This window comes from Hipposideros armiger, unplaced genomic scaffold (genome assembly GCF_001890085.2).
Source record: "Hipposideros armiger isolate ML-2016 unplaced genomic scaffold, ASM189008v1 scaffold_111, whole genome shotgun sequence".
Taxonomy (NCBI): Eukaryota; Metazoa; Chordata; class Mammalia; order Chiroptera; family Hipposideridae; genus Hipposideros; species Hipposideros armiger.
Genome location: NW_017731461.1, coordinates 1,186,555 through 1,214,535, shown reverse-complemented (window position 1 = coordinate 1,214,535; position 27,981 = coordinate 1,186,555). Strand labels below are relative to the sequence as shown.

The window sequence follows — 27,981 nt, the reverse complement described above, 5'->3', positions numbered from 1 at the left end:
GAGTCAGATGACTATGGAGAAGGCAGAGCCAAGAGGAAGGGCCCAGGGAGACCTGGCATCAAAGGAGAAGACCTGAAGTCACAGGCTTGTGTGGCTAAGTCCCAGCCCCAGGACTGGCACAGAAGGCAGCCTAGCACTTCTGTGAGGCTGGCTCTGTTTATCTTGGATTGCAGCCTCAGAACTGTCATTCCCTGTAAAGTGGGGTACATATGCCCCCATGGCACATGTATGCCCAGGTCAGGGATTTAGTGGGGTGCTCCCTGAGGTCAGCACAGTTTAATTCACCCTGTGCACAGCCTCTAGCCCAGACCTCCTTCACAATATGCAATCTGTAGTCTGTTGATCAAATGAACCAGCAATCAGTGGGGTCCCCTCCACCTGAGGTGTTCAGGCTTTGGGATGAGGGGGCTCTGCTTCACAGCTCTCTGCTCTGTGGAAGCAGTGTACCCTGTCTCAGCCTCCTCTGGAGAGCTGGTCATTGGGAAAAAGACTCCGCTGTGGGCTAGGGGTGGGTCCAACTCCCCTTTCTTTCAACCCTGGAATAGTTTGGAGTGAGGGACTGGCCCTTGGGTATCGGTGCTGCCTTGAGCCTGTTGTGAAGCTTTCCGGGAGTCAGGGGGCAGCAGAGGCCCAGTCTTGGTGGATGCAGGAGGGAGGCAGGTGGCCAGCCAGCTCCTCACAGACAGAAAAGGTGGAGGGGAGACATCCCCTATTTGGGAAGAACCAGAATTCTAGAAGGGGGCTTATGGCAACTTCTATCCCTGTGGTCCAGCCCCAGGCTGCTCACCCTTGCCAGCAGGCTCGATGGTGACCTTCTCGCTGCTGTTGCCCCGGCCAGCAGAGGTGACGGCAGCTACCCATAGCAGGTACTGCTGACCACGGTTCAGGTGGGCGATCCGGTAGAAGAGCTGCTCTGGACTCGTCTCATACTCGCTGGGAGCCTGAGGGGGCAGAGTCAAGGAAATACTAAGAACCACGGCCCTCGGACCTCTCGCCTCCAACTCCAACCTTCCTTGGGGCCCTGAGCTCAGAGGAGGTGATGGCTGGTGGTAGGGCGGCTGTGGAAAAGAAGGCCAGATCCTGCCTACTTTGCTCTTTTGGTTTTGGCCCCATAGTGAACAGTCTGCATGGGGCTTGGCCCTGGGAGCTGAGGGGCCTGCTCTGGGGTGTTGCTGGGTCAGCCTCAGTTTACCTCTTTGACTGATCCAGGTGCTGACAACTGTAGCGCCAGGCCAGGGAATGTGAATGTTTTGGGTGAGAGATGGAGCTAGGAGAATGGAGGAGAGAGGGTCCCAGGAAAACCTTGAGAAAAGGGAGTCTCTGGGAAGAAACTAAATTACTACATTTGCCTTATTAGAGTTGTAGACATGCTCCCCAGCCTGTCCCCACTCAGAGTTACCTCCGAGCCCTGTCATCCAATTACCAGTCCTTCATTCTGTAAGTGGCTAAACCATCTGGGGGTCGAAGGGGCAGGAGAGGGAACTCAGAAAGCTTCACTGGGCAACACTTTATTAATGATTATTAGTGGTATAGATCCCATATATATTTGTGGGTTATATAAATCTATAAATTTTTTAAACCAAATGACAGTTTTGACAAGTTGCCAACAAAACAATATCAGATCCCAGTGGTTTTACCAGTTGCTTTGATGAAAAGATTATGTTGCCTTGGAAACCAGAGGCTCAGATATTGAAATGAATTTGAGAAGGAGCTTTTGATAAGCGCTAGTTTGCAGACCTCCTGTCAGCCTCTTCCCTGGTGCAGGCAGGATGGGGCTGACTTTCATTTTATTTTATTTTTTGGTCAGCCGCAGGGAAGGGAAAGGAGGACAGCACTAGGGCCTCTTTGAAATCAGGGTGGAAGTCTAGGGAGGGGGAGCCCCTGGAACAGATGGGGGGACCCTGAGGCCAGAGGGAGCTAATAATTAGTTATCTCTGCAGTCACGGGATCTTGCACACAAGTGCGCACATGCACACGCTCACGTACACAGACATGTGGATGCATTCATCACATGCTGAAGGTCAGACCCCCAGACCTCCAGGGTCACAGAGGCACGTTCTCGGTACCCCATGGGAGGGCTGAAGGGCCCAGTGACTTATAACAGAAGAAAACATCTTTTTGGGCCTTAGGCTGTCTGCAGGGGAATGTTATGGAGGAGGTACAGGCTTCCCGCAATACACAGAGCTCGCTTGCGAACTCCTCCTCCTATCTCCCTCGTGGAGATCTGGCCTTGAACCCAGGAGGTCCCTGCTGGGGACAGGTGCAGAGCCACCATGGGCCCTGGGAGTTGGGAAGTCCTTTCAGGCCACAGCACTCGGGGGCCTGCGTACATAACTGTAGTTCATATCTGTGCATGAGGTAGGCTAGTGTAGTGGCTTCAACACTTGCCTGCCCTTCTTACTAGGCATATGACTCCTAAGTATCTTTCATAGTTCCTGGCACCCCAGTTTTCTCCCCTGCAAACTAAGAAAGTAATACAGCTCTGCCTATCCTGTGTGGTTACAGTGAGGCACAAATGAGGCAAGGGCTATATAAGTCCTCCGTAAACAGGGACATGTTCTTCTCCTGGTTCATTTTTCTATGAGGGTAGAGGTGGTGTGTGTGTGTGTGCGCGTGCGTGTGTGTGTGTGTGTGTGCGCGCGCGTGCGTGTGTGTGTGTGCGCGCGTGCGTGTGTGTGTGTGCGCGTGCGTGTGTGTGTGTGCGCGTGCGTGTGTGTGTGTGTGTAAAGAAAAGTTGAGTGTAGTTGCTTGTGTGTGTCAGTGTGTACTTGAGTGTACATTTGTGTCTATGCAGGGCAGGAAAGATTTGGATTCCTCTTGAAGGTATTAGCATTTTGCTCAGCCTTCCTTTTAATCTGGACTCCCTAAGAATCTGCTGAAATTTCTTTAAAAAACACAACCAGACTCCTAAATAAAGTCCCAGTGGATCAAAGGTTTAAAAAAAATGTTAAAACTACAAAAGAAGAAACTATAGTAGAACACTTATCTGTCTTTCTAATCACAAAAATAAAGGCAAAAATAATCAGTGGAAATGATTTATAAATTTGAATTATATAAAAAGAAAACCTATGGTACACCAAAAATAGAATCAAAAGGCAAGCAATGAGGGCCGGCCGAGTGGCTCAGTTGGTTAAGAGCTCGCTCAAGAGTTTGAGCTCTGAGCAACAGCGGTTCGAGTCCAGCCCGAGCTGAGCAGCCCCTGAGCTGCCAACAGGTAGCAGGATGGCTCAGCTAAAAAAACAAAAAAAAAACCAAAACAAAAAAACAAAACAAACAAAACCCCCCCCCCCAAAAAAAAAAGGCAAGCAATGACCTGGCAAATATTGGCAACCTATATGATAAAAAAATTATTATCTTCAATATTTAAAGATCACTCAATATGAAAAAACATGAGCCACTCAAATAAAAAATGGACAAAGCACATAGGAGTTGACAATTACCCAAATATGAAAAAGAAAACACAAAACAAAACCAGCCAATGAACATATAACAATAATAACTAGTAATCAAAAAAATATAACTGAAAATAAGACACATTTAAAAAACCCAACTGGCAAAAATGAAAAACATATAACACCTTGGATTAGCATGGGCACAAGGAACAAGTATGTACTTAGGATGCTGGTGGAAGCATAAATTGGTGCAAACTTTCTGCAGGGTAATTTGCAAATGTGTATGCAAATCTTAAAAATATTGTTTGTAACCCGGGAATTCCTACAGAAATTTACCCTAAGAAAATAATAAATCATGTGCACAGAGACATTTATGGGGAATGCTCAATGAAGCATTATTTATGATGGTGAAAATTTGAAAATAGATTAAATATAGAATAATGAGGGAACTGGTTAAATACAGGCATTCAAGATCATATTTTAAAAAATATTTGATAGTGTGGCAAGGTGTCTACATATATTAAATGAAAAATTCAGATTACATAACATTATGTAAAATTGTATTTTAAGTTTGTAAAATAAAACAAAACCCATAATATATGTATAGATCAAGGACTGGAGCGCTATATACCAAAATATTGCCAGTGTTTATTGTTAGGGAATGGTCATACAAGTAATTTTTCCTTTCCTTTCTATCCTTTTATATATTTACAGAATTTTCTACAATACAATTGCATTATTTTGATAATCAGAGAAAAGCAACAAATGTTTTAAAGTCTTTGGTAAAATTTCTAACAGGACTCCATACAGCTGTCATCACCCACCAGGCGTAACTCACTGGGAGCCAATGCCATGTGCAGTTTCCCACACCTTGTCTGAGGATTCCGCACATACTTCCATACACTCCAGGATGTAGTCACACACTCAGACTCACATGCATTTGCCTCTAACCCCATTCTCATGCCCACGATTTTGCACTGTCACGTATACATGAGTGTGTTCTCATCCCTAGCACTCACTCCTGGAGCTCTTTTATAAATGAATTTTTAATGCACTTGTTTGGAATTTAGAATATATTTGTGCAAAATGATAACATCACACAATGACACACAGTGGTTAGATTCTGGGTCCCTCACTAAGCCCAGTCCTTATTCCAAAATGTGGCTAAAATTCTCTTCACACTAGCACACCTAGCCCCTTCTGTGACAGTGTCTGATGGGAAATCTTCCCACGAGAGTGGAGGTTCCTACCCATTCAGGACATGAACAGGAGGGGAGGGACCGATGGTCTCCAGCAGCAGGAGAACCAACAGTTCTGCTCTGGGGCCTGGGAAAGGGGACACCAGCCAATCAACTGGGGGCTCCTGAACTGAGCTAATGAGGAGGCTGAGCTCCCAGATACAATCCCTCTGAAAGACTTCATTGTCACAGGAGGAAACAACTGCACAAACCCATGCTCGAGAATCAGTTTATGAAGGGAAACTTGCCCAGTGTCTAAGGCTTTACAATTGCCAGGCTGCTAGCAATTCATTCATCAAACACGTGTTTAGTGACAATGATGTTCCAGGTACAGTGTTTGGCAGCTGGTCCCAAGGATGAAAAGATGCTACTTCCTCACAGGGCTCCACAGACCGGTGCGGGAGACAGATAAGTGCACAACTAATTGCCATCTAATGCACTCAGGGTATGATAAAGAACAAGAGCACGCCATGATAGCGATCAACAGGGGCTGAGGTGTAGGGGTGTGAAAAGGCACAGCGTGTGTCCAGAATGGTGACAAGCTTAGTGTAAGGAGGGCTCAGAATGTGTGTGGGTGGGAGGGCTGGGGAAGTGGGGAAAGAGGGGCAGAAGACATGGCTGGAAACGTTGGCTGGAAAATTGGCCCAACCACCCAACAATGAGAAGCTGTTCTCAGCCCATCGTCTGCAGACCCTAGGACCCAGCATTCCCTCTCCTACCTACACGCCCAACAGAAATGCATGAGCACCAAGAGACATGTACAAGAATGTTCACGGCAGCACCATTTGTAATAGCTCCAAACTGAGAACTACGCAAATGCCTATCAACGGATTGCACAATGGATAAATACATTGTGACACGCACACACAATCAAAAACTATATAGAAGTGAGAGTGAATGATCTATAACCACACACAACAATGTGGGTGAAATTCACAAATTCAAAATAATGTTGAATAAAGGAAGCCAGACAAATGGTACGACTCCATTTAAAACACGCACAAAAAGAGGCAACACTAATCTGAAGTCAGGACGGTGGTTACCCTGCCAGGGGAGGGTGGAGATAGGAAGGGGCCAAAGAGGCCTTCTGGGGTGTTGTAATGTCCTGTTCCCTGGCTCTGGGTGCCACTTGCCTGGGTGTGCTGGGATTCATGGAGCTGCACAGTCACGATATGTGCACTGACCTGCATGTGAGGCAGTGGCCGTGAGGATGGAGAGGAAGGGATGGAGTCACTGAAAAGACGTTTCTAGGCTTCCCCTCTGGTAACAGAACTCTGGCCTCATTGGTGAGGAGCTGGGCCACCTACCACTCAGAGAGTAATTCAGAAAGACCGCAGGAAAGCAGAGAGCAGAGGAGGAGATGATGACACAATTACTGAGCAATTTCAGGACAGCTTTTCTGGCTGCCAGAAGCTCATCCGTCACAGCACAAGTTGCTGATGGAGGGGGAAGCTGGCATCCTCCTGCGTCTTGCTCCCCCATCCTGAGCACATCTCCTGGACAGTACTCTCGGCCTTCCAGCAGGCATCCCTCAGCTTCCCCACCAGACTGGAAGCCCCCTGAGGGCAGGTATCTTTGCACCTGCTCTTGTAACTAGAACAGTAGTGCTCCACAGTAGTCACCCAGCAGCACTTTGCGGTTGAGTGGCTGAAGATAAGGGGCAGGGGGAAGGATGCATATTACGGGGTGTGGCTGCATATCTTACTGCACCCACCTGAATCTTCTCTTCCCTTTCTGTGGGGCCCCTCTGACTCCTTTCAGCATTCAGTTGAAGGGCAAGGGGTAGTCCCCTGCACTGTGGTCCAGCCTGGGGGAAGCCTCCTCCACCCCAGGGTTTGGGCACATATAACAATCTTTCAGTTCTCTCCCCTCGGCTAGGCCCAGCCCTGACCTAGAGAGATGCCCTTGCCTTCTCTCAGCTGTCCCCCATATTTTCTCCTCCCTTCAGCTGGCTCCATGCTGGGGGGGGGCACTCAGGACAGAGCCCCACCAGCCCTACAAGCCCAGGCTGACCATGCTAAAAAGTGATTCATTTCCAGAGGCTATGGACCAGCCAGTCCCCAGTCAATAGCTCTGGGGTCCACTAGGGGCCTCCTTGGTCAGCCAGACCAAAAGAGCCAAGGCCCTGGCCTCTCTTTCATGCTTCTTGGTCTTGACCAATCAAAGGGCCTCCAGAGCTTGTGACAATCTTGTAGCCCCTGGAACAGAGGACTGACCCAAGGTGGACATTGGATAAGGCTTTAGCCACTCTTGTGTGACTAGAATCCAGGTAGAAACACAGATATAAGCAGCCCCAGGGTTTGACCTGGAAGCCGGCTGATCTACAGACAATTTTTTCCTTCTTCCTGTCCCCCTCGTCCTTCCACCTGGGCCCACTTACCGGCTGGCCAGACCCGGGACTGGAGCAGAAGATGGTGTACTTGCGGATCACCCCGTTGGGCTTGGTTGGGGGGAGCCAAGACACGACCACACTGCTGGCAGATGAAGGGACAGCTTTGATGCCAGCGGGAGGACCTGGAACTGAGCAGGGAGAAGGCCAGCTTAGAGAAAGGAGGAGCACAGCCTTGGGGAAAGAATGACAGGATGGGGAGAGTGAGGCAGATCAATGTGGGAGAGCTTCCTGGAGGAGGCATCCTTGAAGTTTAAAGGGGGAGGTTTCAGCATGACCAACAGGTGGGAGGAGAAAGGCAATCATTTCAGGCTTGTAACAAAGCCTCTGAGATGGAGACACTGGGAATAGCCAGCTGCAGAGCTGTTTGGCTAGAACCAAGGAACTAGGACCCACAAGAGAGAAATACAGCCCACGAGGAATTCATCTTGAGCCCTATGACCCTAACCGGCTCCCCACCCCAATGCTATATTGACTAATAGCTTGTATTTAGGCCAAATATACTGGGCACTTTACTTTTTGGCCTGTGAGCACCTTGATGCTGGAGACTTCAGGCTCAAAGGGTAGGCCTCTTCCTGAGGGTCCAGGCTGTGGTCAACCAGTGGATGACGGTGTTTCCTGCCCTAGGAGTGCTGGCTAGGCCCTTTCTGTTTTCAGGAGGGACAGTCTACTTTAGAATTGGCTGGGAAATCCATCCTAAGTGGATCCCAAATCATATGGACTCTAACCTTCCCTCACTCCCATTTCTGGGCCGGCCTGGCCTGGCTGGGACCCCAGGGCACTCTGGCTGTGAGACTGGAAGCTTCCTGCTCTCAGCCCACACTGTCTTTCTTCATCTCTCCCTTGTATTGTTGTGTGCTTGTCTTCCCTCCGGGGAACTTGAACCCGCCTTTGAGGACAGTGATGGCATCCTATTCAACTTATTTTACCTCTCTGAGCCTCGGTTTCCCCATCTATACAATGGACATAAGTGACAACCACATTAAAGGTTTTAGGGAGAATTAGTGCTAATTAGAATAAAGCACCTGGCACAGTGCCTGACACATAGAAGACACTTGATAAATTGCAACAGTTATTATTTTGCATTCCTTCTCCTGACCCTCAGCTCAGCTTCTAGCACCAACCTCATTTTTTTTTTTTAATCTAGTAAGTGGTCAACAGCTCTAGGTTAAATAAAATAACGAGATACAGGATCATCATTCATCCAGGGGCCTCAGCCCAGAAGTCGGCAATCATCCTTGCGCTCACCCTCCCTCACTGCTGCTACACCCCTGCCATTCCACCTCTGCCCATGTCTCTGCAGTTGTGGAGGGCAGGGGCCTATGGATGGCCACTTGGGCAAGTGTGATAACTGTAGTGTTCAGACCTTTTCTATCCTGGCATACTTTTTTTCTTGTCAGCTGTTGAGAGCGGAATGTTGAAATCTTCCACTATAACTGAGGATTTGTCTACTTATCCTTTCAGTTCTGTCAATTTTAGCTTTTATATATTTCGAGGTTATGCTATTAGTTAGGTTCACACAAATTTAGAACTGTTTTATTTGCCTGGTAAATGGAATCTTTTATCATAACAGAGTGTCCTGCTTTATCTCTAATAACGTTTTTTTGCTTATAGTATAGTATGACATTAGTATGACATCGTATGACATAGTCTGACATTAATATTCCAATTTTCTCTTTGACAATTTTGCATGGTATGCCTTTTATCTTTTTCCATCCTTTCATGTTGAACCTTTTTATACCTTTATGTTGCAGATGTTTTCTACCAACAGCACATATTGGGTTTTGTTTCACTGCTAGCCAGCCTGATAGTCTTTATCTTTTAACTGGAGAATTCTGTCATGAATGCAATTTTGAATGCAGTTATTGATCCATTTGAGTTTAAATATTCCGTCTTACTAAATACGTTCCATTTGTCCCACCTATTTTCTTTTTCTTTCGTTTTGTGCCTTCTTTTAGACTGAGTGTTTTTTAAAAAATACTGTATTTCTCCCTCTCTATTAGTTGGGCTATTATATAGTCTTTCACTACTTTTAGTGGTTACTGAACAGATTACAACATGAATCTTTAACTTAACAAAGTCTAATATTATTAATTGGTACTTTTCTTCTCAGACAATGCAAGGGTCTTAGAATTTCCAGTTACCCTCTCCCAGCTTATATGCCATTGTTGCATATTGTAACTCTGCATATATTTTAGACCCTCCCTAAGATGATGACATCATCATCATCATCTTTTTTTTTTTTTAAGATTTTTTTTGGGGAATTGGGGGGATGGGAACAGTGCTGGGGAATTGGGGGAAGGGGAACAGACAAGTTGCTGTCATTTTGTTCTTCAGTCTAGTTGTGGAGGACGTTGCTTCACTGGCCCAAGTTGGCACCATCATTGCGCTCTTCCCAGGCGAGGCAGATCAGTCGCCGGCTTCTGGGCGGCCGCTCACTGCGGCTGCTGGCCGCTCACGCTGGCTGCTGGCTACACACGGTAGCCCATGTCAACCCACTGCCACAGGGACTGCAGCCCACGCCGTCGCCGGCGACTCAGGGCAGCCCAGCTCCAGGTTGAGCTGTTGTTCAGCATCTTAGCTGTGGAGGGCAGTGTCACTGGCCCTCATATGTGGGATCCGAACCGGGGCCCTCTGGCGTCCCAAGCCAGTTCTTAACCATCGCGCCACGCGGCCGGCCCCTCATCATCTTTTTTATGCAGTCAGTATTAATTGATGTTTACTCATACTTTTATCATCTAATTGCTGTTCTTTCCTCCCAGCATCAGTGAGCTTCCACCTAGAATGGGATCATTTTCATTCTAACATAAAGAATGCACTTTAATATTTCTCCAGGACAGGTATGTTGGTGATAAATTCTCTCAGTTTTTGTTTGTATGAAAGTTTCTTTATTTCCTCTTAATCTGGAAGAATATCTCTGCTTGGTATAAAGTCATAGGTTGATAGCTATTTTCCTTTTATACTTTAAATATACCATTGCATTGCTTTCTGGCTTCCATTGTTTCTGACAAGTTAGCTGACAATCTATGTGTTGTTCCTTTGAAGGTAATTGATTTTTTTCCTTTGGTTGCTTTTAATATTTTTCTCTCTGTGTTTTTTTGTTTATAAGCTTTATTATGATGAGCATAGGTATGGATTTCTTTAAGTTATTTCCTGTAGAGTTTGTAGAACTTCTTGCATTTGTGGCTTGAAGTCTTTTATCAGTTTTGAAAAGTTTTCAGACATTTTATCTTCTGCCCCACTTTCTCCTCTTCTTTGGGTTGTCTTCTCACACCTTCTATGTCCTTGATATTCAGAATGTGGTCCATGGGTCAGCAGCAACATCACCTGGGAGCATGTTAGGAATGCAAAACCTCAAGTTCTACCCCAGACCTACTATAACAGAATCTGAATTTTAACATGGTCCCCAAGTGATTTGTATGCATAGTCAAGTTTGAAAAATCTTGCTCTATGTCTTGCTTGCTCTTTTATTTTCCATTCATTTGTCTTTCTGTGCTTCTTTTGGATAGTTCCTTCTGACCTATCTTCCAGGTCACTAGTTATCTCTTCAGCTGTGTCTAATTTGTTTAAATTAGCTCTTAATTGAACTAAACTGAGTTCTTAATTTCAGGTATTAGTAATTTTTGTTTCTAGGTTTTCCATTTCATTTTGTTTCTAGAGTTTCCAATTCTCTTAAAATTTAAATCTTATTAAGAATGATTTGAAAGTCCATATTTGATTAAAAAAAACAAAACAACCACCACCCTATGTTTGGAATCCTGGTGGGCCTCTTTCTTTTGTCTGCTATGTTTTTTCTGCTGGCTTTTGTTCACATTATCCCTATTGTTTTTTTTATTGTACGCCAGGCACAGTATTTGCAAAATTGTTTGTAAAAATAATTTGAGGCCTCAGATGATGTAATCTTCCTAAAGAGAGAATTCATGTTTGCTTCTGATAGGTACCTAGCAACATGGGGTTGCTTCAATATAACTTCCATGACTGAGATGTTTGAAGCTGAGCTGTTTACTTTTGGTCCACATTTAATCCTAGAGTGCTATCCTTTATGGTCTTAACTCAAAGTGAGGGGGGTTCACCAGACAGACCCACATACCCTGGCAGGCCCTGGCCTCCAATTCATGCCTTTCTCATGCTGCTCAGATTCTCAGCCATTGCCTCCAGTTCAGCAAATGTCCCCCAGGGGCAAATCCATTCCAAATGCCAGGTTTACCTCCTGGGCTTCCATTCTCCCTTGGATCCTGGCCCAGTAGTTCTTCACTCTCCTGCCAGCAATCTGATGCCTTCAAGCAGGTGTTTTAAAAAATATGTTATCCAGATTTTCTAGTGTCCTTAGTAGGAAGGAGAGTGGGTTTGGGTTATCTAGTCCACCATTACTGGAAGTGGAAATCCTCTGATATGTTTCTCAAAACTTGTCTCTCCTCCTCCCTTCATCCTTACTGCTGTTGCCCTAGCATACACCTTCCTCGTCTCTGTTTAGATGCCCATGGGTTCTAACAGGCCTCTCTGACACTGGCCCTTATCTTCCCACTCCCTTCCTGTCATCAGCCCTCTACGCTTTTACAAAAGATACCTTCCTAAAACATGGGTCTAGTCAAGCCTCTTCTTCAGTTAAAGATCTTTAAAGTGGTCTAAAATCCAACCCCACTTTGCACTCTGAGGCCATGTGGCTATTCACAGGGGAATAGCCACGTGGTATTTGGTATTCACAGGGGAGCTAAGGAGTAGGCAAGAGGCTTTGTCATTCATAAACAGTCCAGTTAAGCCAGATGGGAACCAAGCTCAGACTGAGAGATCTGGCTGGAAGAAATGAGCTTGGATTTATATGTTTGCATTTTATCTTTTGGTTTTGTTTTTCTCTAAATTTCTTGATAATATTTTTCCTTTGGAAAAATGCAACATCCTGAGGGGTGGTAGTGGTAAGTGAGTAGTCACTGTGTCTTCAGATTAGGCTATTTGCCTAAGCTCCCATGGCAGAGCTGGAATTGGAATCTGGACTTGTCTGCTTTCCAAGTCAGCTGAGAAATGACTGTAATACCTGCCACCTACAAATGGGAGAATGTGGTAGAGTTAGGGTAGCACTGGTGGAGTAGGCATGGTTGTCTGCCTACCCACCCTTCATTATTCTTTCCTATTCCTTGCAAACAGAGCCTCACTTTTGCTCGGGTACCCATACTTCTCCACCCCTTCGAGAAAGCTGTCTCCATCATCTACACCAGAGGATTTATCATGCTTGGGGGAAGTCAGCCATGATAATTCCATTCACCTTTCAGTGACTGGCTTAACAAGAGGCATGTTGCCCCACTGTGGCCAATGGGAAATGAGGATAAATCTGTTGAAGGGGTTTCTGGGAAAGGTTTCTTTCACTCCTAAGAGAGGCATGCCCAAAGGAAGAGACTGTTTTTCTCACTCTGAACTCTGTCTTGTCTGGTGTGGTGCCTGGAGCTGTAGTCATCTTGAAATCATGAGAGTAATAGATGACATACTGAGGATGACAGAGCAGAAAGATGGTGACCACTGAGTTAACCAACCCTGGAGCTGCCCTACTCAAGACTTCTTGTTACATCTGATAATAAATATGCTATTGCTTAAATCTTTTTTTAGTTGTATTACTCACAACCAAAAGCTTCCCAACTGATACAGTGGTATGATGGACAGTACAGAGGATATGGAAGCAAGAATGCCTTCATAGGCCACCTATTAGCTGAGTGACCGTCAGTAAGTTGCTTTAGCTCTCTAGGCTCCAGTTTTCTCACCTCTAAAATGGAAATAATACCCCTACCTCATAGGGCTATTGGGAAGGTTAAATCATGCCTATGACAGCATATCATATACATGCCAAGTTATGACCCCTATTCTGGATGAGACCTCATCTGAGAGTAGATTCCTCTGGCCTAGGCCTTCCTTTGGGGACACCAATTCCCTCCGGGGCAGGTGTGTTCACTGGCAGCAGTCATTTCATTGCCAGTACCTTGGTAGCCTTACAACAACTACCATTTGCTAGCGCTTGACATTTTAGAAAGGATTTTATAGTTAACTTGCTTCTTACAACAACTTGATGAGACATCACTTATCCCCATTTTATCATGAGGAAGCTTAGGTTAAGAAAGGTTAAGTGACTTGTCAATAAATGATAGGGCTGGGGCATGCATATTTGTAGTGTTTGCCAGTGCCTCCTCCACTTTGTGAAGCTGCTACCTTGGGGGCCTGGCTCTGACTGTGTGTGTCCCTGTGTGTGGCTCTGTAGGCAGCTCTAGACTGGACAGTTGAAAGCTCCCTACAGGGAGGGATGGTGCTCCCTGACATCTGGATTCCCTGGTAGGGCCTGACCTCAGTCAGTTAAACACATGCAGTGCTTAGGGCTCAGGCATTGCATCACAGTAGGATGCCGAAATTCTGGGGGCCCCAGTGGTTCATTTCTAGAGGTTGGGAAGATGCCTGTGTATGTGTGGCCCTGAGCCCTGACAAGGGGCCAGGCTCTGAGCATCATCCCTATCCGATCTCCAAACAAGAGCAGGTGGCTCTGCCTAAATCTGTTGCAGGAAGCCCTGATGGGTGTATTAATGAGAGGAAAAGCAGAGCAGGCAGGTTGGTAAATATTTGCTTGCTCAGAGCTTAAAGCAGGGAGGGGCTGATCTAATGGAAGGGGGCGGAGGGCTTTGAGAGAGTGGGGAGCATTTAGCTGAGCTGGGGGTTGCTCTGGGAACTTCTCCATCACCACCCCTAGTCTATTGTTCCTTTTCAACTCTTCTAACCGTTTCAGTACCTTCTGCCAAATTGTATGGGTAGGACCCAGATTTTGGAAAAACCGACGTTGAGTGGGAAGGAAGCCATAATACCAACAATGGCTACCGTTTCTTAAGTGCCCATTGGGGCCAGCCACTCTTCATATAAACCAACTCTTCTAAAAATATAGTACCTGGTTCAGAACATTTAAGAATCAACTAAGTGATGGGGTTGGGCTGAGGTGTACAGCTCTGGGCCCAGGATGGCAACCCGGCCCTTCTCCTGATCTGTTGTCTCCTGGGTTGACTTGGCTCCTAGCCTCCCCTACTCCCTTATTTTATCACTCTATCCTTGAGGCTTGGCTTCTTCTTCTTCTTTTTTTTTTTTTTAAAGATTGTATTGTGGAATTGGAGGAAACAGCATTGGGGAATTGGGGAAGGGGAGCAGACAAGTGACTGTCCTTTTGTTCTTCACTCTAGTTGTGGAGGACTTCCCTTCACTGGCCCATGTTGGTATTACCATTGCGCTCTTCCCGGGTGAGGCAGATCAGTCGCCGGTCACTGGACGGCCGCTCACGGCAGCTCACGGCAGCTCATGACAACACACGCCGGCTGCCAGCCACTCACGGTAGCTTACGGGAGCCCACTGCAGCCTACGCCGTCGCCGGCGACTCACGGCAGCTCAGCTCCAGGTCGAGCTGTTGTTTTCCATGTTAGCTGTAGAGGGCACAGTGTCACTGGCCCATGTGGGATCTGAACCGGTGGCCCTGCTGCTCAGAGCTCGCGCTCCCAAGCCAACTCTTAACCAACGAGCCACTCGGCCAGCCCGAGGCTTGGCTTCTTGTCTCTGGTTTTCCTCGAGTTCTGCTCCCATGGAGAAGGGCTTTGAGATCATAGCTCCAAATGGAGGCACAGCCCATTGCCTCCCTGAGAGACCGCCAGCACTCTGGAGTACAGGGCCTGGCCCGTTCTGGGGCCTCTGTAGGGTGATTGCCAAGTCCGTAACCTGGGATGTATCAGATGACGTTCCCGTTCCTCCCCAACCCCAAACATCTGTATCCAGAGGAAACCAGGCTGAACCTTGCAGGGGAGCAGATGCCACAAAAAGGATGCCCTTAGGGTGGGGTTGGGAGGAGAGGCTTTATCTGGCTTTTGCCCTGGAGTTACAGGAGGATAAGCTGTGTTCTCCCAAAGCAGGGCCCCAGAGTCCTCAAAGTGTCAGGAGAAAGGATGGCGCTCTGCTCTCACCCTTCTCCTCTGGGGGGATGGGCAGTGGGGTGGCGCAACGGCATGCACAGCAACAGGCCCTGGGGAGCCTCCCGAGGGCCGAGCCCCGCAGCCTGCAGGGGACACTCACCGTCCTCCTTGGTCTGGATGTAGAGCACGCTGCTGCGTACTCCATCCCCGGCCTGGGTGTAGGCCAGCACCTGCACGCTGTAGTTAGTGAATTTCTCCATGCCGCGCAGCTCCACCCGCTCCCGCGTGGTGGTGATGTTCTGCATCTCACCCCATTCTGCCAGAGACAAGCAGCCTCTGAGTGCGGCCCAGACCGGCCATGCTATGGTCCCCCAGCCGCTGCCCCTCTACCAGCCTGGGCTCCTGTCAAGCCTGCTTCACTGGGCTCAGACCTCGACCGCATGTGGTGGCAACTAGGGGCACCCTCCACCTCAAGGTACATGGGGGCAGATTTGGGGTACTGCTTCCAGGCCATACCTCTCCCCAAGTGGTCCCACTAAGGTGAGTGGTATATGTGTCCTGGTCTTAGCCCCCAGCCAACTGTGCACCAAATTCAACTTAATACTCTCTTTTTAGAATACTTCCATCTCTCTATCTCCCCAAGCAACATTTTCCCCTCGACCATCTGACCCCTTCTCCATGTGAGAGACCCCAGGAGTGACTTGGACCTGGTGGGATGGTCAGCAGCCAGTCGTCCTTGCTGCCCCAGTGCCTCCTTGGGCTCTCAGATCTCCCTAGGTAGTGCATCAACCTGGGTGACTCATGACAGGCTGAGGCTGCCTCCACAGCATCGGGGTGCTCCTGGGCCAGCACCCTAGGTAGTGGGAGGGGCTAAGTCCTCATTACTTTCTCCCACCACAGAGGACACCCTCCCTTCAAAGAGCCCACTCAGAGAACCTGGGTGGGTTGGTGGAGCTGACAGCCTCAGCCAGGAAGGGCCAGGCCTTCCTGCGGCTCAGTGGGAACCCATCATCCTTTCTGTCAAGGAACTTGCTGTAGACTCTGAAGAGAAGCTTAGAAAAAGGGTCCCACAGAAGGGCCAGAGTTTTCGACAGGCCCCTGAGCTGGCAGCCCTCCCACTGGGAGTACTGGTAGAAAGACAGGTCTAGACATTAGCTGAGGACAGACTTTATAGAAGCCCAGTGCCTGCAAACGTACCCCAGCACCTCCCCAGGGACCTGGCGCAGGCAAAGGGTCCAAGGCAGAGGACTGAGCCAGAGGAGGGCAGCAGCCTGCCAGGGTCCAGAGGGTGAGAATGCCATGCCCAGCTTGAGGGGACTTTCATGCGGGGGAACCTTGGAGGCCTGAGCAGCGAGACCTTTTTCCAGGAGGTCAGAAACCAGGGCAGACCTGTCTAGGACTGGAGCCAGAGACAGACCCAGGAAGAAGGCAGCATGGCCAACAATCCAGATGGCCTTTGGAGATTAGAGAGGCCAATGTCTTTCTCACTTGGAGGGGCTGAGCGGGGGAAGTGTCTAGGCTTAGAAAAGAAGAAGCAAGTTCTGGAAAAAGAATGACCACCCATTACCTGGCTCAGCACAGATATATGAGGTCATCTCACAGCAAAAGGACTTGGGAGACCTTGAAATCAAACCCCTGATCTCCAGGCCTCTGTGCTTTTGGAGCAGACAGTGGAGGTGGTGACAGAGAAAGACACTTCCTGTTGGCAGTGTGTCTGGGCAGAGCAAGTATCCAGGTGGGGAAGGGGAGGGCAGCGGCCCTGGAGAGATGGCTGTGAGCTGGAGTCCCAGGTCCTCCAGGAAAGAAGAGAGGGGGCCAGAGGCTGGTGGCCGAAGGCTTTCTGGGGAGCAAACTCACTGTAGCCCTCTGTGGCCCCCGGTAGAACATTTCCAGAGTTAGGGATGCTGGTTCTCTGGCTGGCGAAACTGCAGACTTCCTGGTCATTGCCAGGCCTGTGTACACCAGTGGGCAGGGCTGGGTATGTTCATGGGGCTACACAAGCCTGTTTGGACCAGTGCATCCCAGGGGAAGAAAGCCACCCAAAGGGTTGGGACACTGTCTTGGTTTTTCTCCATCTGCCATCCCTGCCCCGAGCTCCACGTGGGCGCTTGTCTGCCCTTCTCCAGGTGCCGTGCAGCTCCTCTGCGCACACGGCACGCTTCGCTGCCTGGCCAAGGGGCAGCTCTCCTCGGTTCTGTGAACCCTGCTTCCGCCTCTAGACCCTTCAGCCCTAGGTAGTGACTGCTTCCTGCAGGTGCTGGTCTCAGGTGCCCCACCCTCCCTCCGCACCCCTCTGGAAGCAGTGCCTTCATTAAACTCTCTTCAATTGCCCCCTTGGAGTGTGCCAACTGTTCCCTGCTGACACTGATATGGCCATCAAGGCCTAATACCAACACATTACATTAGAAAAGCAAATAGGTCCCTATCACCCATGAAGTCATTCCCAGACTTACTGCTGCCTGCCCCCCCATCCCCATCCCCCACTAGAGAGGTGACCCTGGCCCTGGACTCTGGCCCAGGAGACTATGTGCAGACGTGGGGGCCGCACTTCCGCTCGACATCCGTGGGAAGATGCCCAGCTCTAATTAAGCATGGACACAGACCCCCCCCCCACGCTGCACCTCTCGCCCTGGGACCCAGCCGTCATTCCCAGCAGACTCACCCCCATCAATGTAGAGTGACCAGAAGATGACCCTGTAGCCTTTGAGGACGCCATTGAGAGTGCTGCGTGGGGGCTCCGACCAGGAGATGACGGCCACATCAGAAGTGATGGACAGGGCCCGGACATTCTCAGGGGGCTGGCTGGGCACTAAATGGGCAAGGAGAGAACCAAACAGCTCAATCAGGAGGTACGACACCACATATGTGTCCCAGGTCAGGCCCTGCTGCCCAGTCAGAGGAACTTCAGGTTAGACAAGTGGAAGGACCTCCCGACTCAGTGAGTGATTAGAGTTTGGGCCAGGAAGTGAACCAACTCTCCTTTCCTGGTGATTTGGGTAAACAGAGATCTTTACAGACTTGGTTCCCTGTTCTCCAGGTTTCATTCTCCTGGTTCTGGGTAAATGGTGGGGGAAGAAGGTGATGAACTCTGGGCATCAGCCCCTGGGAATTCACCAGTGGGCACCACAGCCCACGGAGTCCACCTCTGCTGACCAAGGCAGAGCCTGGAAGACCTTCAAGCCAGCCCTGGGGGGTAACTGTAATTGATGATCTTGTCTGATGGCTGCCAGCCCTTAGGTGTCACCTGACCAGGGCTTCTGAGCCAAGGCCTGGCTCTAGGGACCCTTGTGTCCTTGTGCCAAGCTGAGGGAACGCAAAAGAAGGAAGGATGATTTCAATTAATCCTGATGAAGGGGGAAAGAGGTTCCGTAGGCACCTTTGGGCCTTCTGGGATCTCTACACCTTTGTCCCTGCTCAAATGCCTCCGATGATAAGAAAACACTCGCTGAGGCCAACTTAGGTGGTCCACCCTGCCATTAACCCGCTCCCTTTGAGAGCTACCTTTGAGCTTTACCTAAGTTTCACTCCCAGAGTTGGCCCTGTGCAGCTCACCCTTTCTGAGATGACAGAGGGTGGGGACACCAGGCCCCAGTAGTCACCTTGGCTAGGGAGAGCTTGGGTGGCACTTCCCGCTGGCTTCCAAGGAGCCAAGGGCAGAAGGAAAGGCTGCATCTGCTTTGCTTTGAGTGGGAGAAAGGAGGCACAGGCTGGATGAAGGTAATTAGATCCCGTTGCCCCACAAGAGGCAACTCTAATTTTTATGAGCATTTAAATGATAATATATCATCCTAACGATCCTCTTTGAGAATGATTATTGTTTCATATTACTTAGGTGTAAAAATATAAGCACCATGTAATTAGGGACCCAGTGTAATAAACTAATACAGATCGCCCGTTTGAACAAAATGAAGGTAATATAATTATGGAAAAGACACTGTTGCTAAAGCAGGGGCCCTTGAATACCCCAGGAGGAGCGCTAATATTGCCAGGAAATGATCAGGATCTGACAGGCTAACGAGGGCCTTAATTAAGTATGAAAAACTGCTGAGCAAATGCTGCTGGAAACTTTTTCCCCCCCTCTCCTCCTTGGTTTGGAAAATGATTCCACAGCCCATGCTGATCTCTCCCTGTTGGAAATTCCAGGTCCCTCCAAGTCCCAAAGCAAGGGAAGTGGTGCCCTGATGGAGGCCAAAGGTGGGCCTGGCCTGGCTGTTTCCTGGCATGACCCTGGGTGGATAGGAGCTTAGTGTTTTGTTGGGCATGCTGGTGTGGGCTTGGGCCAGCTGTTCCCTCCTGGACATGCCTTCCCTAAGCATCCTGTATCCATGTCATTTGGTCCTGCATCCAGCCTTGCTCCCAAGCAAGAGGGTAAGCATAGAACGAGCATGGGATTCAGGGTCATGCTAGGATTTAGATCTTTACCAGATAGGCAATTCTGGACGGGTGACTTCACCTCTGCGAGCCTTGGTTCCTTTTATGGATAATGACCTAGCTGCTAGTGCTTCATTCTCACAGGTGCTCCCTGCACCAGCATCAGCAGAATCACATGGGAGATTTATTAGAAATGCAAATTCTTGGCCCCTACCCCAGACCTGATGAAGCAGGAGCTCCAGGGGAGGGCCCAGCAATGTTTACAGCCCTCCAGGAGACTGATGTGCACACAGGTTGGAGAAGCACTGTGCTAGAACACCACTTGGACTAAGTGACAAGCTGATCTTCCTTAACCCAGCCAGACCTGTGGCCAGCATCACAGAAGGGAGGGGCCAGTGGGGGGATGGAGAGGGTGTAGGATTGGGGAGCGGGTGGGGGAGCTGGCTGCAGTTTAGTTCTCTTCCGGGGCTTCTCTGTGCCTCGCTGTTTGTTATATGTCTTTTTGTGTTCGCCTGTCTTCCCAGGGGCCTTAGTGCTCTGAGGGCTATAGAAGTCTGCTTCTTCTCAAAGCTTAGCTTGTGCCCCAGAGGAACTGAATGAGAATCTCTGGTGATAAAGCCTGGGCATCAGTATTTTTAAAGCTCCTCAGATAATTCCAATTTGTAGCCAAAGAACTGTTGGTATGAGCTAGTCTGAGGTATTTCTGATCTGACACACTCTCCCTCCCAAGGCTTTCTGCATATTCAGAGGAAGAAGTAGCCAGAGGTACTGCTTAGCTAAAGGAATGACTCACCAATGGTGGAATGCTGGGTATTCTGATGGGGAAATGGCATTATGCTTTTAGGGCAGTCAGTCCTCCCTCCTCTGGGGGGCAGGCTGAGACTCAGCGACAGGTTCTAATCTCAGACCCTGGTTTTGGGCCAAGGCATCAAGAAGAAAACTTGAGCAAATGCTCTGCTTCTTTATTCTGCTCTTGGGGGGCTGTGGCCAACCCAGGCCCATCTCTGGGGGTCAACAAGAGCCATGTCTCCTCTCTGTACCTGGCACAGGCTCAGGAACCAGCTGCTCCTCATTGTGACTGGGGAGCAGGTACACTCCTGCCTCCTCTTGACCCTCTCCCCCAGGAGAAACTGAGCCCCTTAATTTACTCATCATAGTTTGGAGTCCTCTCCAGTTATCAGAATTAAGTTTTAAAGACCAGCCTCTAAATCCTCTGCCACATGGTTCTTGGGATTTCGTAACTCCACAGCCTCATCTCAGGCGCCTAAAACAGATGGTTGATCTTTTCCAGCCCAGAAGTACAAAGGTAACTTGGCTTCTGCCCTTTTTCCAACCTGGAGGCTGTAAGGGAGGATAAACAGGACCCAGGGTGTAGAGGAACAGGGTGTAGAGGAAAAGAGCGTAGGGAGAGAGACAGGTGAGGGCGAGAACGAGGGAGGGAGAAGAGGCAGAGGACGAAGCACAGATGGAGAGTGTACAGGCGCGTGCTCAGGCCGGCCAACAGGTCAACAGACAGACTGATGGGCAGAGCATCAGCAAGTGATGGAGAGAGAGCTAGCCAAATGGATTCAGAGGCCCGCAGTGCTCAATGGACCAAGCACTCATGAAGGAGCCAATGGGAAACAGGAGATGGAAGGGTCCAGGGAGCCGGTGGGACCACAAGACCACGATGGGGCTCAGAAGTGGGTGGAAGCACCCCAAGCCCTTCCTGGCAGCCCTGGCTCTACCCGTGGCTGGGATCTGTACCCTCTTCCCTCTGCTGATGCCCTCACCATCCTCCAAGGTGGTGGCATTGATCTCGCTGGACGAGGGCCCCGTGCCAGCCCGGTTGAAGGCCTGGACCACCACCCCGTATTGGGCGAACTTCTTGAGGTTGTCCAGGGTATAGACCTCACTGTCCCCAGTAGCCTTCATCTCCACGATGCTGTACTGCCCATTGCTGCCAGGACTGTTCTCTCTGTAGCCAATCTGGTAGCCCCGGATGACGCCATTCTGCAGCTCCTTCTTGGGTGCCTGTGAGTATGGGTGGGGGAGAGGGAAGACAAAGACACAGTGACACTCTGAGACCAAAGTCAGATTATATCACTCCTCTGCTCCCAACCCTTCAAAGGCTCCCGTCTCGCTCAGAGTGAAAGCTGAAGTCCTTATAATGGCTGCACAATCCTATGTGATCTGACCCCCATTACCTCCTGGACTCATATCCTCTCCCCGGTGCTTGCTACACTCCAGCACACTGGCCTCTTTGCTGCTCACACCGCCTGGGGAACACTCTTTCCTTGGATATCCACATGGCTTGCCTCGTCATCTCTGTGGTGTCCTGGCTGAAATCCCCCTTCCTTTTTTTTTTTTTATAAAGATTTTATTGGGGAATCGGGGAAGGGAACAGTGTTGGGGAATTGGGGAAGGGGAACAGCCAAGTTGTTGTCCTTCGATCTTAGTTGTGGAGGGTGCAGCTAACTCAGCTCCAAGTCAGCTCCAAGTCTAGTCATCATCCAGCTGCCTGTCAGCAGCTTGTGACAGCTCAGCTCAAGGTGCTGTGTTCAGTCTTAGTTGTGGGGGTGTGTAGTCCACCATCCCATGCAGGAGTCGAACCGGCAACCTTGTTGCACACTGAGCCATCTGGCCGCCCGTTGGCAGCTTGCGGCTGCTCCGCTCAAGGTGCTGTGTTCAGTTTTAGTTGGAGCGGAGGGGAGAGCCCACCATCCCATACTGGTGTCAAGCTGGCAACTTTGCTGCTAAGCATGCTCTCACTTGCTCAGCGGCAGCTCAGCTCGGGAGCAGCTCACTGGCCCATGTGGGAATCGAACCGGTGACCCTGTTGCTCAGCGCTCACACTCTTAACGAACTAAGCCACTCGGCCGGCCCTGAAATTCCCCTTCTTAAGTTCTTGTGTCAGATCGCTCCCTGCCCACAGGACTCCTGACATTTCTTCCAGCTTTATTTTTCTCCACAGCACTAGCATCATCTGACATTCTATATATTTTACTTATGTGTTTGACTATCTGTCCCCATTAGAATACAAGCACCATGAGGATGAAGATGTCATCTGTTTTGTTTCCTGCCATCCTCTCTATATCTAGAATGGTGCCTGGCCTACAGTAGGCCCTCAATACATACTGAATAAATGAGTGAATGAATGAATGACTATCATTTGGCATGGGCTCAGGGGCCTGGAAGAAATGGAACAGCAGACAAAAAAGTAACCAGATGGAGAGGGAGGTGAGCAATTAGTTTGAATAAAAAGAAAGAGTCCCAAGATACCACTTCACACCCACTAGGTGGCTGTTATAAAAAAAAATGGGAACTAACAAGTGTTGGAGAGGACGTGGAGAAACTGGAACCCTTGTGCATTGCTGGTGGGAATGTAAAATGCTGCTGCAGCTGCTGTGGAAGACAGTTTGGCAGTTCCTCAAAAAGTGAAACAAAGAATTGTTTAACCGTATGATCCAGCAATTCCATCCTTGGTATATACCCAAAGGAATTGAAAGCAGGGACCCAAACAGATATTTGTACACCCATGTTCATAGCAGAATTATTCACAACAGCCAAAAGGTGGAAGCAACCCAGGTGTCCATTGACAGATGGGTGGATGAACAGAATGTGGTACGTACATACAGTGGGATATGATTCAGCCTTGAAAAGGAAGGAAGTACTGATACATGCTATGACATGGATGAACATTGATAACATCATGCTAAATGAAATAAGCCAAACACTAAAGGACAAATATTGTATCACATTACTTCTATGAAGTACTTAGAATAGGCAAATCCATAGGGACACAAAGTAGAATAGAGGAACTAGGGGTGGGTTGGTGGGGAGTTACTATTTAATGGGCACAGAGTTTGTGTTTGGGATGATGAAAAAGTTCTGGAGAAGGACAGTGGCTATGGTTGCACATTATGAATGTACTTAATGCCAGTGAACTGTACACATAAACGTGGTTAAACGGTAAATTTTATGTATGTATTATAAAGTGGTATATATATTTTACAAGTTAAAAAAAGAGTCCTTGACTTTTCTGTGGGCCTAGCCTCTCTTGGAGCATGTAGCTGGATTGCCCTGGACACCCTGTCCAAGGGCTGGGCTGTGTTGAGGGCTGAGGCCTGAAGCCAGCTCCTAGATGGAGGGATGGAAATGGGCAAGGATGCGCAGGTGGGATTTTGAAGGACGCGCAGGGGTGTTTTGAAGCTTTGGCTAGGTGGGCAGCAATGAAGGACAGATCCCAGTAGGCCAGGCGAATGGAGAAAACTCCATTGGCTTCAGTCTTGGGGCTGGAAAATATATTCGCACCCCAAGCTTGAACCCTGATACACACCCATCCCCCACACATGCACACACATGAACACACACAAGATCCCAATATATCTCCTCATATCCAGAACCAGGAAGACACCCATCCAGACCCATCAAAGCAAACAGCCCAATCTACACACCTACCCTCTGCCAGCTGCATTTAGATCCACAAATAGAAAGTGGATCCTTTAAGGAGTGGACCTGCCCATCTATAAATTGAGAGAGAGCACCCACCCTAGTGCATATAAAAACAGCTTGAATCAGGGACTTAAAGACAATGAAGTTAATTTAAAAGCCCACCTTTTATTGTACTAAAAAATAGTGAGATCAAAAGCAATTAAGTTAGTAAAACAGTCCCACCGGTTTTTTTTTAATTCAATGAATGTTTTAAATGAACTGCATTTTTAAGCTCACTGTTAACTCAATAAAATGAAGTTTTTAATTTAACATAATTGTTTTGAACTCACGAAATAGGTGTGTGTGTGTATTTAATTGACTTGACTTTTTGTTAATGCCTGAGTAATGTTTCTGTCTGCACTTGGGCAGTCCTGTTTGCTAGTTTGTAAGTAGGCAAATTTCTGAGTCTGGGCCTTGTACCTGCACACATATGTCTATGTACATTCACACACACAAAAAGGCATTTATTCTAGACACAAACATATCTTCAAGACACCCTTGTCTTCATACTGACATATACTATCATATTACATAAACACATCCATACTGACACACTTTCTGGTATATCCATCATTAGACAATGACACACATGCCTACATACCCAGAGCCACCTATACCATGATATATACCTGTACACAGCACCATACAATCTTCATTCACATCAACATATACTGGCAGAGGCCACAGATAGGCATCCAGGCATACCCTGTTATATATACGTGTGTGTGTGTGTGTGTGTGTGTGTGTGTGTGTATTCACATATTTATATGAATCTTGACAGATCTTCCCTCCCTCTTTACTCTCCTTTTTTCTTTCCTTCTCTCCCCTACACCCGCACCCCCGCATCCCCAAACGGGAACATTCAGGATTTAAATCAATCTTAACAATATTTCTCTGAAGCATTAAGAAATCAATAGGGCTGATTGCAAATTTATGTCATAAAGCAGTGGTGATCCATCTCGTAGAAAGAGTCTTAAATGAAGTGACTTATCTTTCAAGTGAATCTTTATTTTTCATTAATCTGTTTCTTGGTGTTAAAAAAAAATTCCCCTGAGAAGTCAGCCCCAAATTTATTGACGAGCTGGTTCATTCTGAACTTCTAACTTTCTAATCAATTCTATTTTTCATTATGAGACTTTGGAGAAATAAATCTGATTCTAAATTTTTATCGACCTCCGGGTTGGAGCTCAGTAGCCAACTGTCTCAGTTTTACATACTTATTCATTCCCTGCCCCCACCTCTTGGCTTTCTTGGAGTATTCCTAGTAAATGAGTCCAGAGCTAGGATGCACATGAGACTTGGGGATTGGACTCTTGCTTTACCTCCAACTTCTGAGGAAAGCCCTGGAGCCCAGATCTGAATCTGGATGGGAACCATGGCTCCAGGTATCTACAAGGTGGGCTGGTCCCCAGAAAGGACTAACTGTCCCGCCCTTGCCCCACTTTCAACCTGGTCATTTCTCTAGAGAGGGAAGGAACCAGGCTCTGCTGCATTGTGTGTGTGTGTGTGTGTGTGTGTGTGTGTGTGTGTGTGTGTGTGTTACAAACAAGTGCAGTCTTTTTAGGGAAAATATCACTAGGCGCTTCTGAATCCCTCCCATTCTCAAGTCTACCTTTCGGAAAGCTCCAGAAGGAAGACTAAAGCACTTGGGCTTTTTAGGAGTTAGAGTCGGAAAATGACCTTGGACATCTGATCCCAGATGTAGATGAGGCCACCCCCAACCCCCACTGTTGAGATGGGGAAGCTCCAAGAAGAACAACACAGATGGGCCCTAATTAAGGGGTCTATTCCCAAACTCCAGCAGGCTATGGTGGGAAGACTGGGTGGGGGCTTCGTACTATGTGTGTTTAAGTCTTGCACCTGTCACTACTTGAATGACTGTGGGCAAGTGTCACCTCGCATCTCCACACCATGGCCTCCTCAGATGGATGGGGATAAAAATATTTTTGTCCACTCTACTCCACAGAAACAGAGGATCACATAAGTTAGCATAAGAAAATACTTGGGCACTAGAAAATGCAGTGCAACAGGAAGGCATCAGCATTGCTAACCCTTCCGTGTCCATGGCAGGGATATGGCAATAAAGCTGCAGTTACCCAGTAAAGCGTTTCTTGGTCCTGCACAAAGTTATTTCGATCTGTTTCTCTGCCCAACTGTGGAATCTCTACGATTTTCCTTAAGTGACAGATTCTTCAGACACCCTCTAGATTTGATAAGTTCCTGCCCCTTAGAAACGGCTGCAGCACATACTGGTCTGCTTTCTGTATAGCTCCTCCACCCCCTGAAATAGGGAGGGCAGTTATTTTCATCCTGGTTTTACAAAAGAGGAAATCGAGACCTGAAAGGACCAAGCCCCTTGTCCAAAGCCTCACTGTGAGAAGACAGGGGATGGCCTCACCCTACTGCCCAGCTCCAGTCATAGGGCCAAGATGAAGGTGAGACCCTGTCTTGTCATTTCCCATCATCCACAGGGCTCCCTTGAACTTTGCACAAAATCAAATCCAACTCTCAGCCTATTACAACATGTGGGGTTTGGAGGACAGGCCAACATGGTGGAAAACACATCTTCCCTACTTGGCACTGCCAAGTTCTTCATCCCACCCCACGCACAGGTCTCCATCAGAGAGCCAGGGTGGAGAAAAGAGTAAAGGAGTGGGGACTGCGGGGGGAGGGGGGAGTTGCTCCTGTATCCTCTTTCTTTCCCTCCAGCCTCACTGGATTTAGAAAAAAACAGGTATAGGCATGATAAGAGGCCAGAACTAGCTAACCTGCTGGGGCTTCATTCCTGGACTAAGGAGGGAAGAGGAAAAGAGGCATTTCAGGGAAGATGCTTTCAATCTCACTTACCTTCCAGGTCACTTGGATGCTCTGTGAGGTCACTGGCTGCAAAGTGACATCCATGGGGGGCCCATCAGGAGCTGGGATGGGGGGAAGAAGAACAACGTTACGAGTCAAGTCTTGGAAGAAGAAAGAGTCCTATGTTCTCACTCTTTTCCTCCTGAGCTGGGGAGAAAGGAGATGCTCACCTACAGAAGCAGAAGACCTTTGTTTGAGTCTCCCTGAAGCAACCATAGGGTTTATGTTTCCTCTTAATTCTACATGATTTTTTAAAAGTTTGTGTAGGCAAGGGTGTGTGTAGTGGCAAGAACTCTTATACACTGATCATGGGACAGCAAATTGGTACAACACTTTGGAAAACGCTTTGGCATTTTTTTGTTCAAGGTGGAAATATGCCTGTCTGACGACTGTAATTCTACAACTGCTTATATTCCCTAGAGCAGGGGTTGGCACACTGCAGCTCGTGAGCCACATGCAGCTGCTTGGGTACGTTCCGTCTCAAAAGTTTGCTGACCCCTGGAAGAGCCACTCCTGTCCCTCACAACAATTTAAAAAGTATTTGAGAACCATAAATATATTTTTACATAATCACCATTATGTGAATATCTTTTTTAAATTGTATAAATGAAACTATGATACTTTTATTTTCATTGTCAATTTTACTTCAGAGCCTGAGGCTCGCAAGCCGCAGTTTGCTGACCTCTGGCGGCTCTTCCGTCTCAAAAGTTTGCTGACCCCTGTCCTAGAGAAACTCACGAACCTGTGTACTACCATACACGTACATGAATGCTCACAGTTCCAAACTGTAAACAACACATGCCCATCTGCAGTAGAATGGACAAATGGGCTGTGATATAATCATGAAATGGAATACTATACAGCACCAAAAATGCACAAACGATACAGCTGTATTAGCAACATGAAGCTCACAAAAAATTTTTGATCAAAACAAGGAAGAAACAAAAGAATATATGAAGTATGATTTCATGGATACATTCTATTGGAAAATAGGCAAAACTAAGCTATATGGTTGATGTGTATATACATTGTGGTGACAATATAAAAAAGCAAGAAAGTTAAGATACTGGTTACTTCAGGGGGAAGGATGGGGTTATGATTTGGAAGTGAAGTAGGGAGAACCTCCGGCATGTTGGTAATTGATAATGTGTATTGGATATCCTAGTTTTTACTTTACTATTATTTGTAAAACTGCCCATCTATGTGATATGTACTTTTTGCATTATTTTATATTTTACAATAATTCATAAGAGAAAATAGAGCAACAGAGATCCTTTCTTTAAAATTTCAGGAAAACTCCATGAGAAAGGTCACGGAAGATAATCCAGGACACTCTTAACCCAACC

The 27,981-nt window shown here is 47.9% G+C and overlaps 1 protein-coding gene across 1 annotated transcript in view; it reads right to left on the bottom strand.

Moving 5' to 3' along the window:
- DSCAML1 (DS cell adhesion molecule like 1) overlaps nt 1-27,981 on the bottom strand; it is a 379,445-nt gene that overhangs the window by 16,021 nt on the left and 335,443 nt on the right. The window contains 6 exon segments of the mRNA XM_019647399.1: nt 788-941; nt 7,011-7,150; nt 15,096-15,251; nt 17,598-17,744; nt 21,079-21,319; nt 26,627-26,697. Of these exon segments, the coding sequence (XP_019502944.1) occupies nt 788-941; nt 7,011-7,150; nt 15,096-15,251; nt 17,598-17,744; nt 21,079-21,319; nt 26,627-26,697 (909 nt within the window).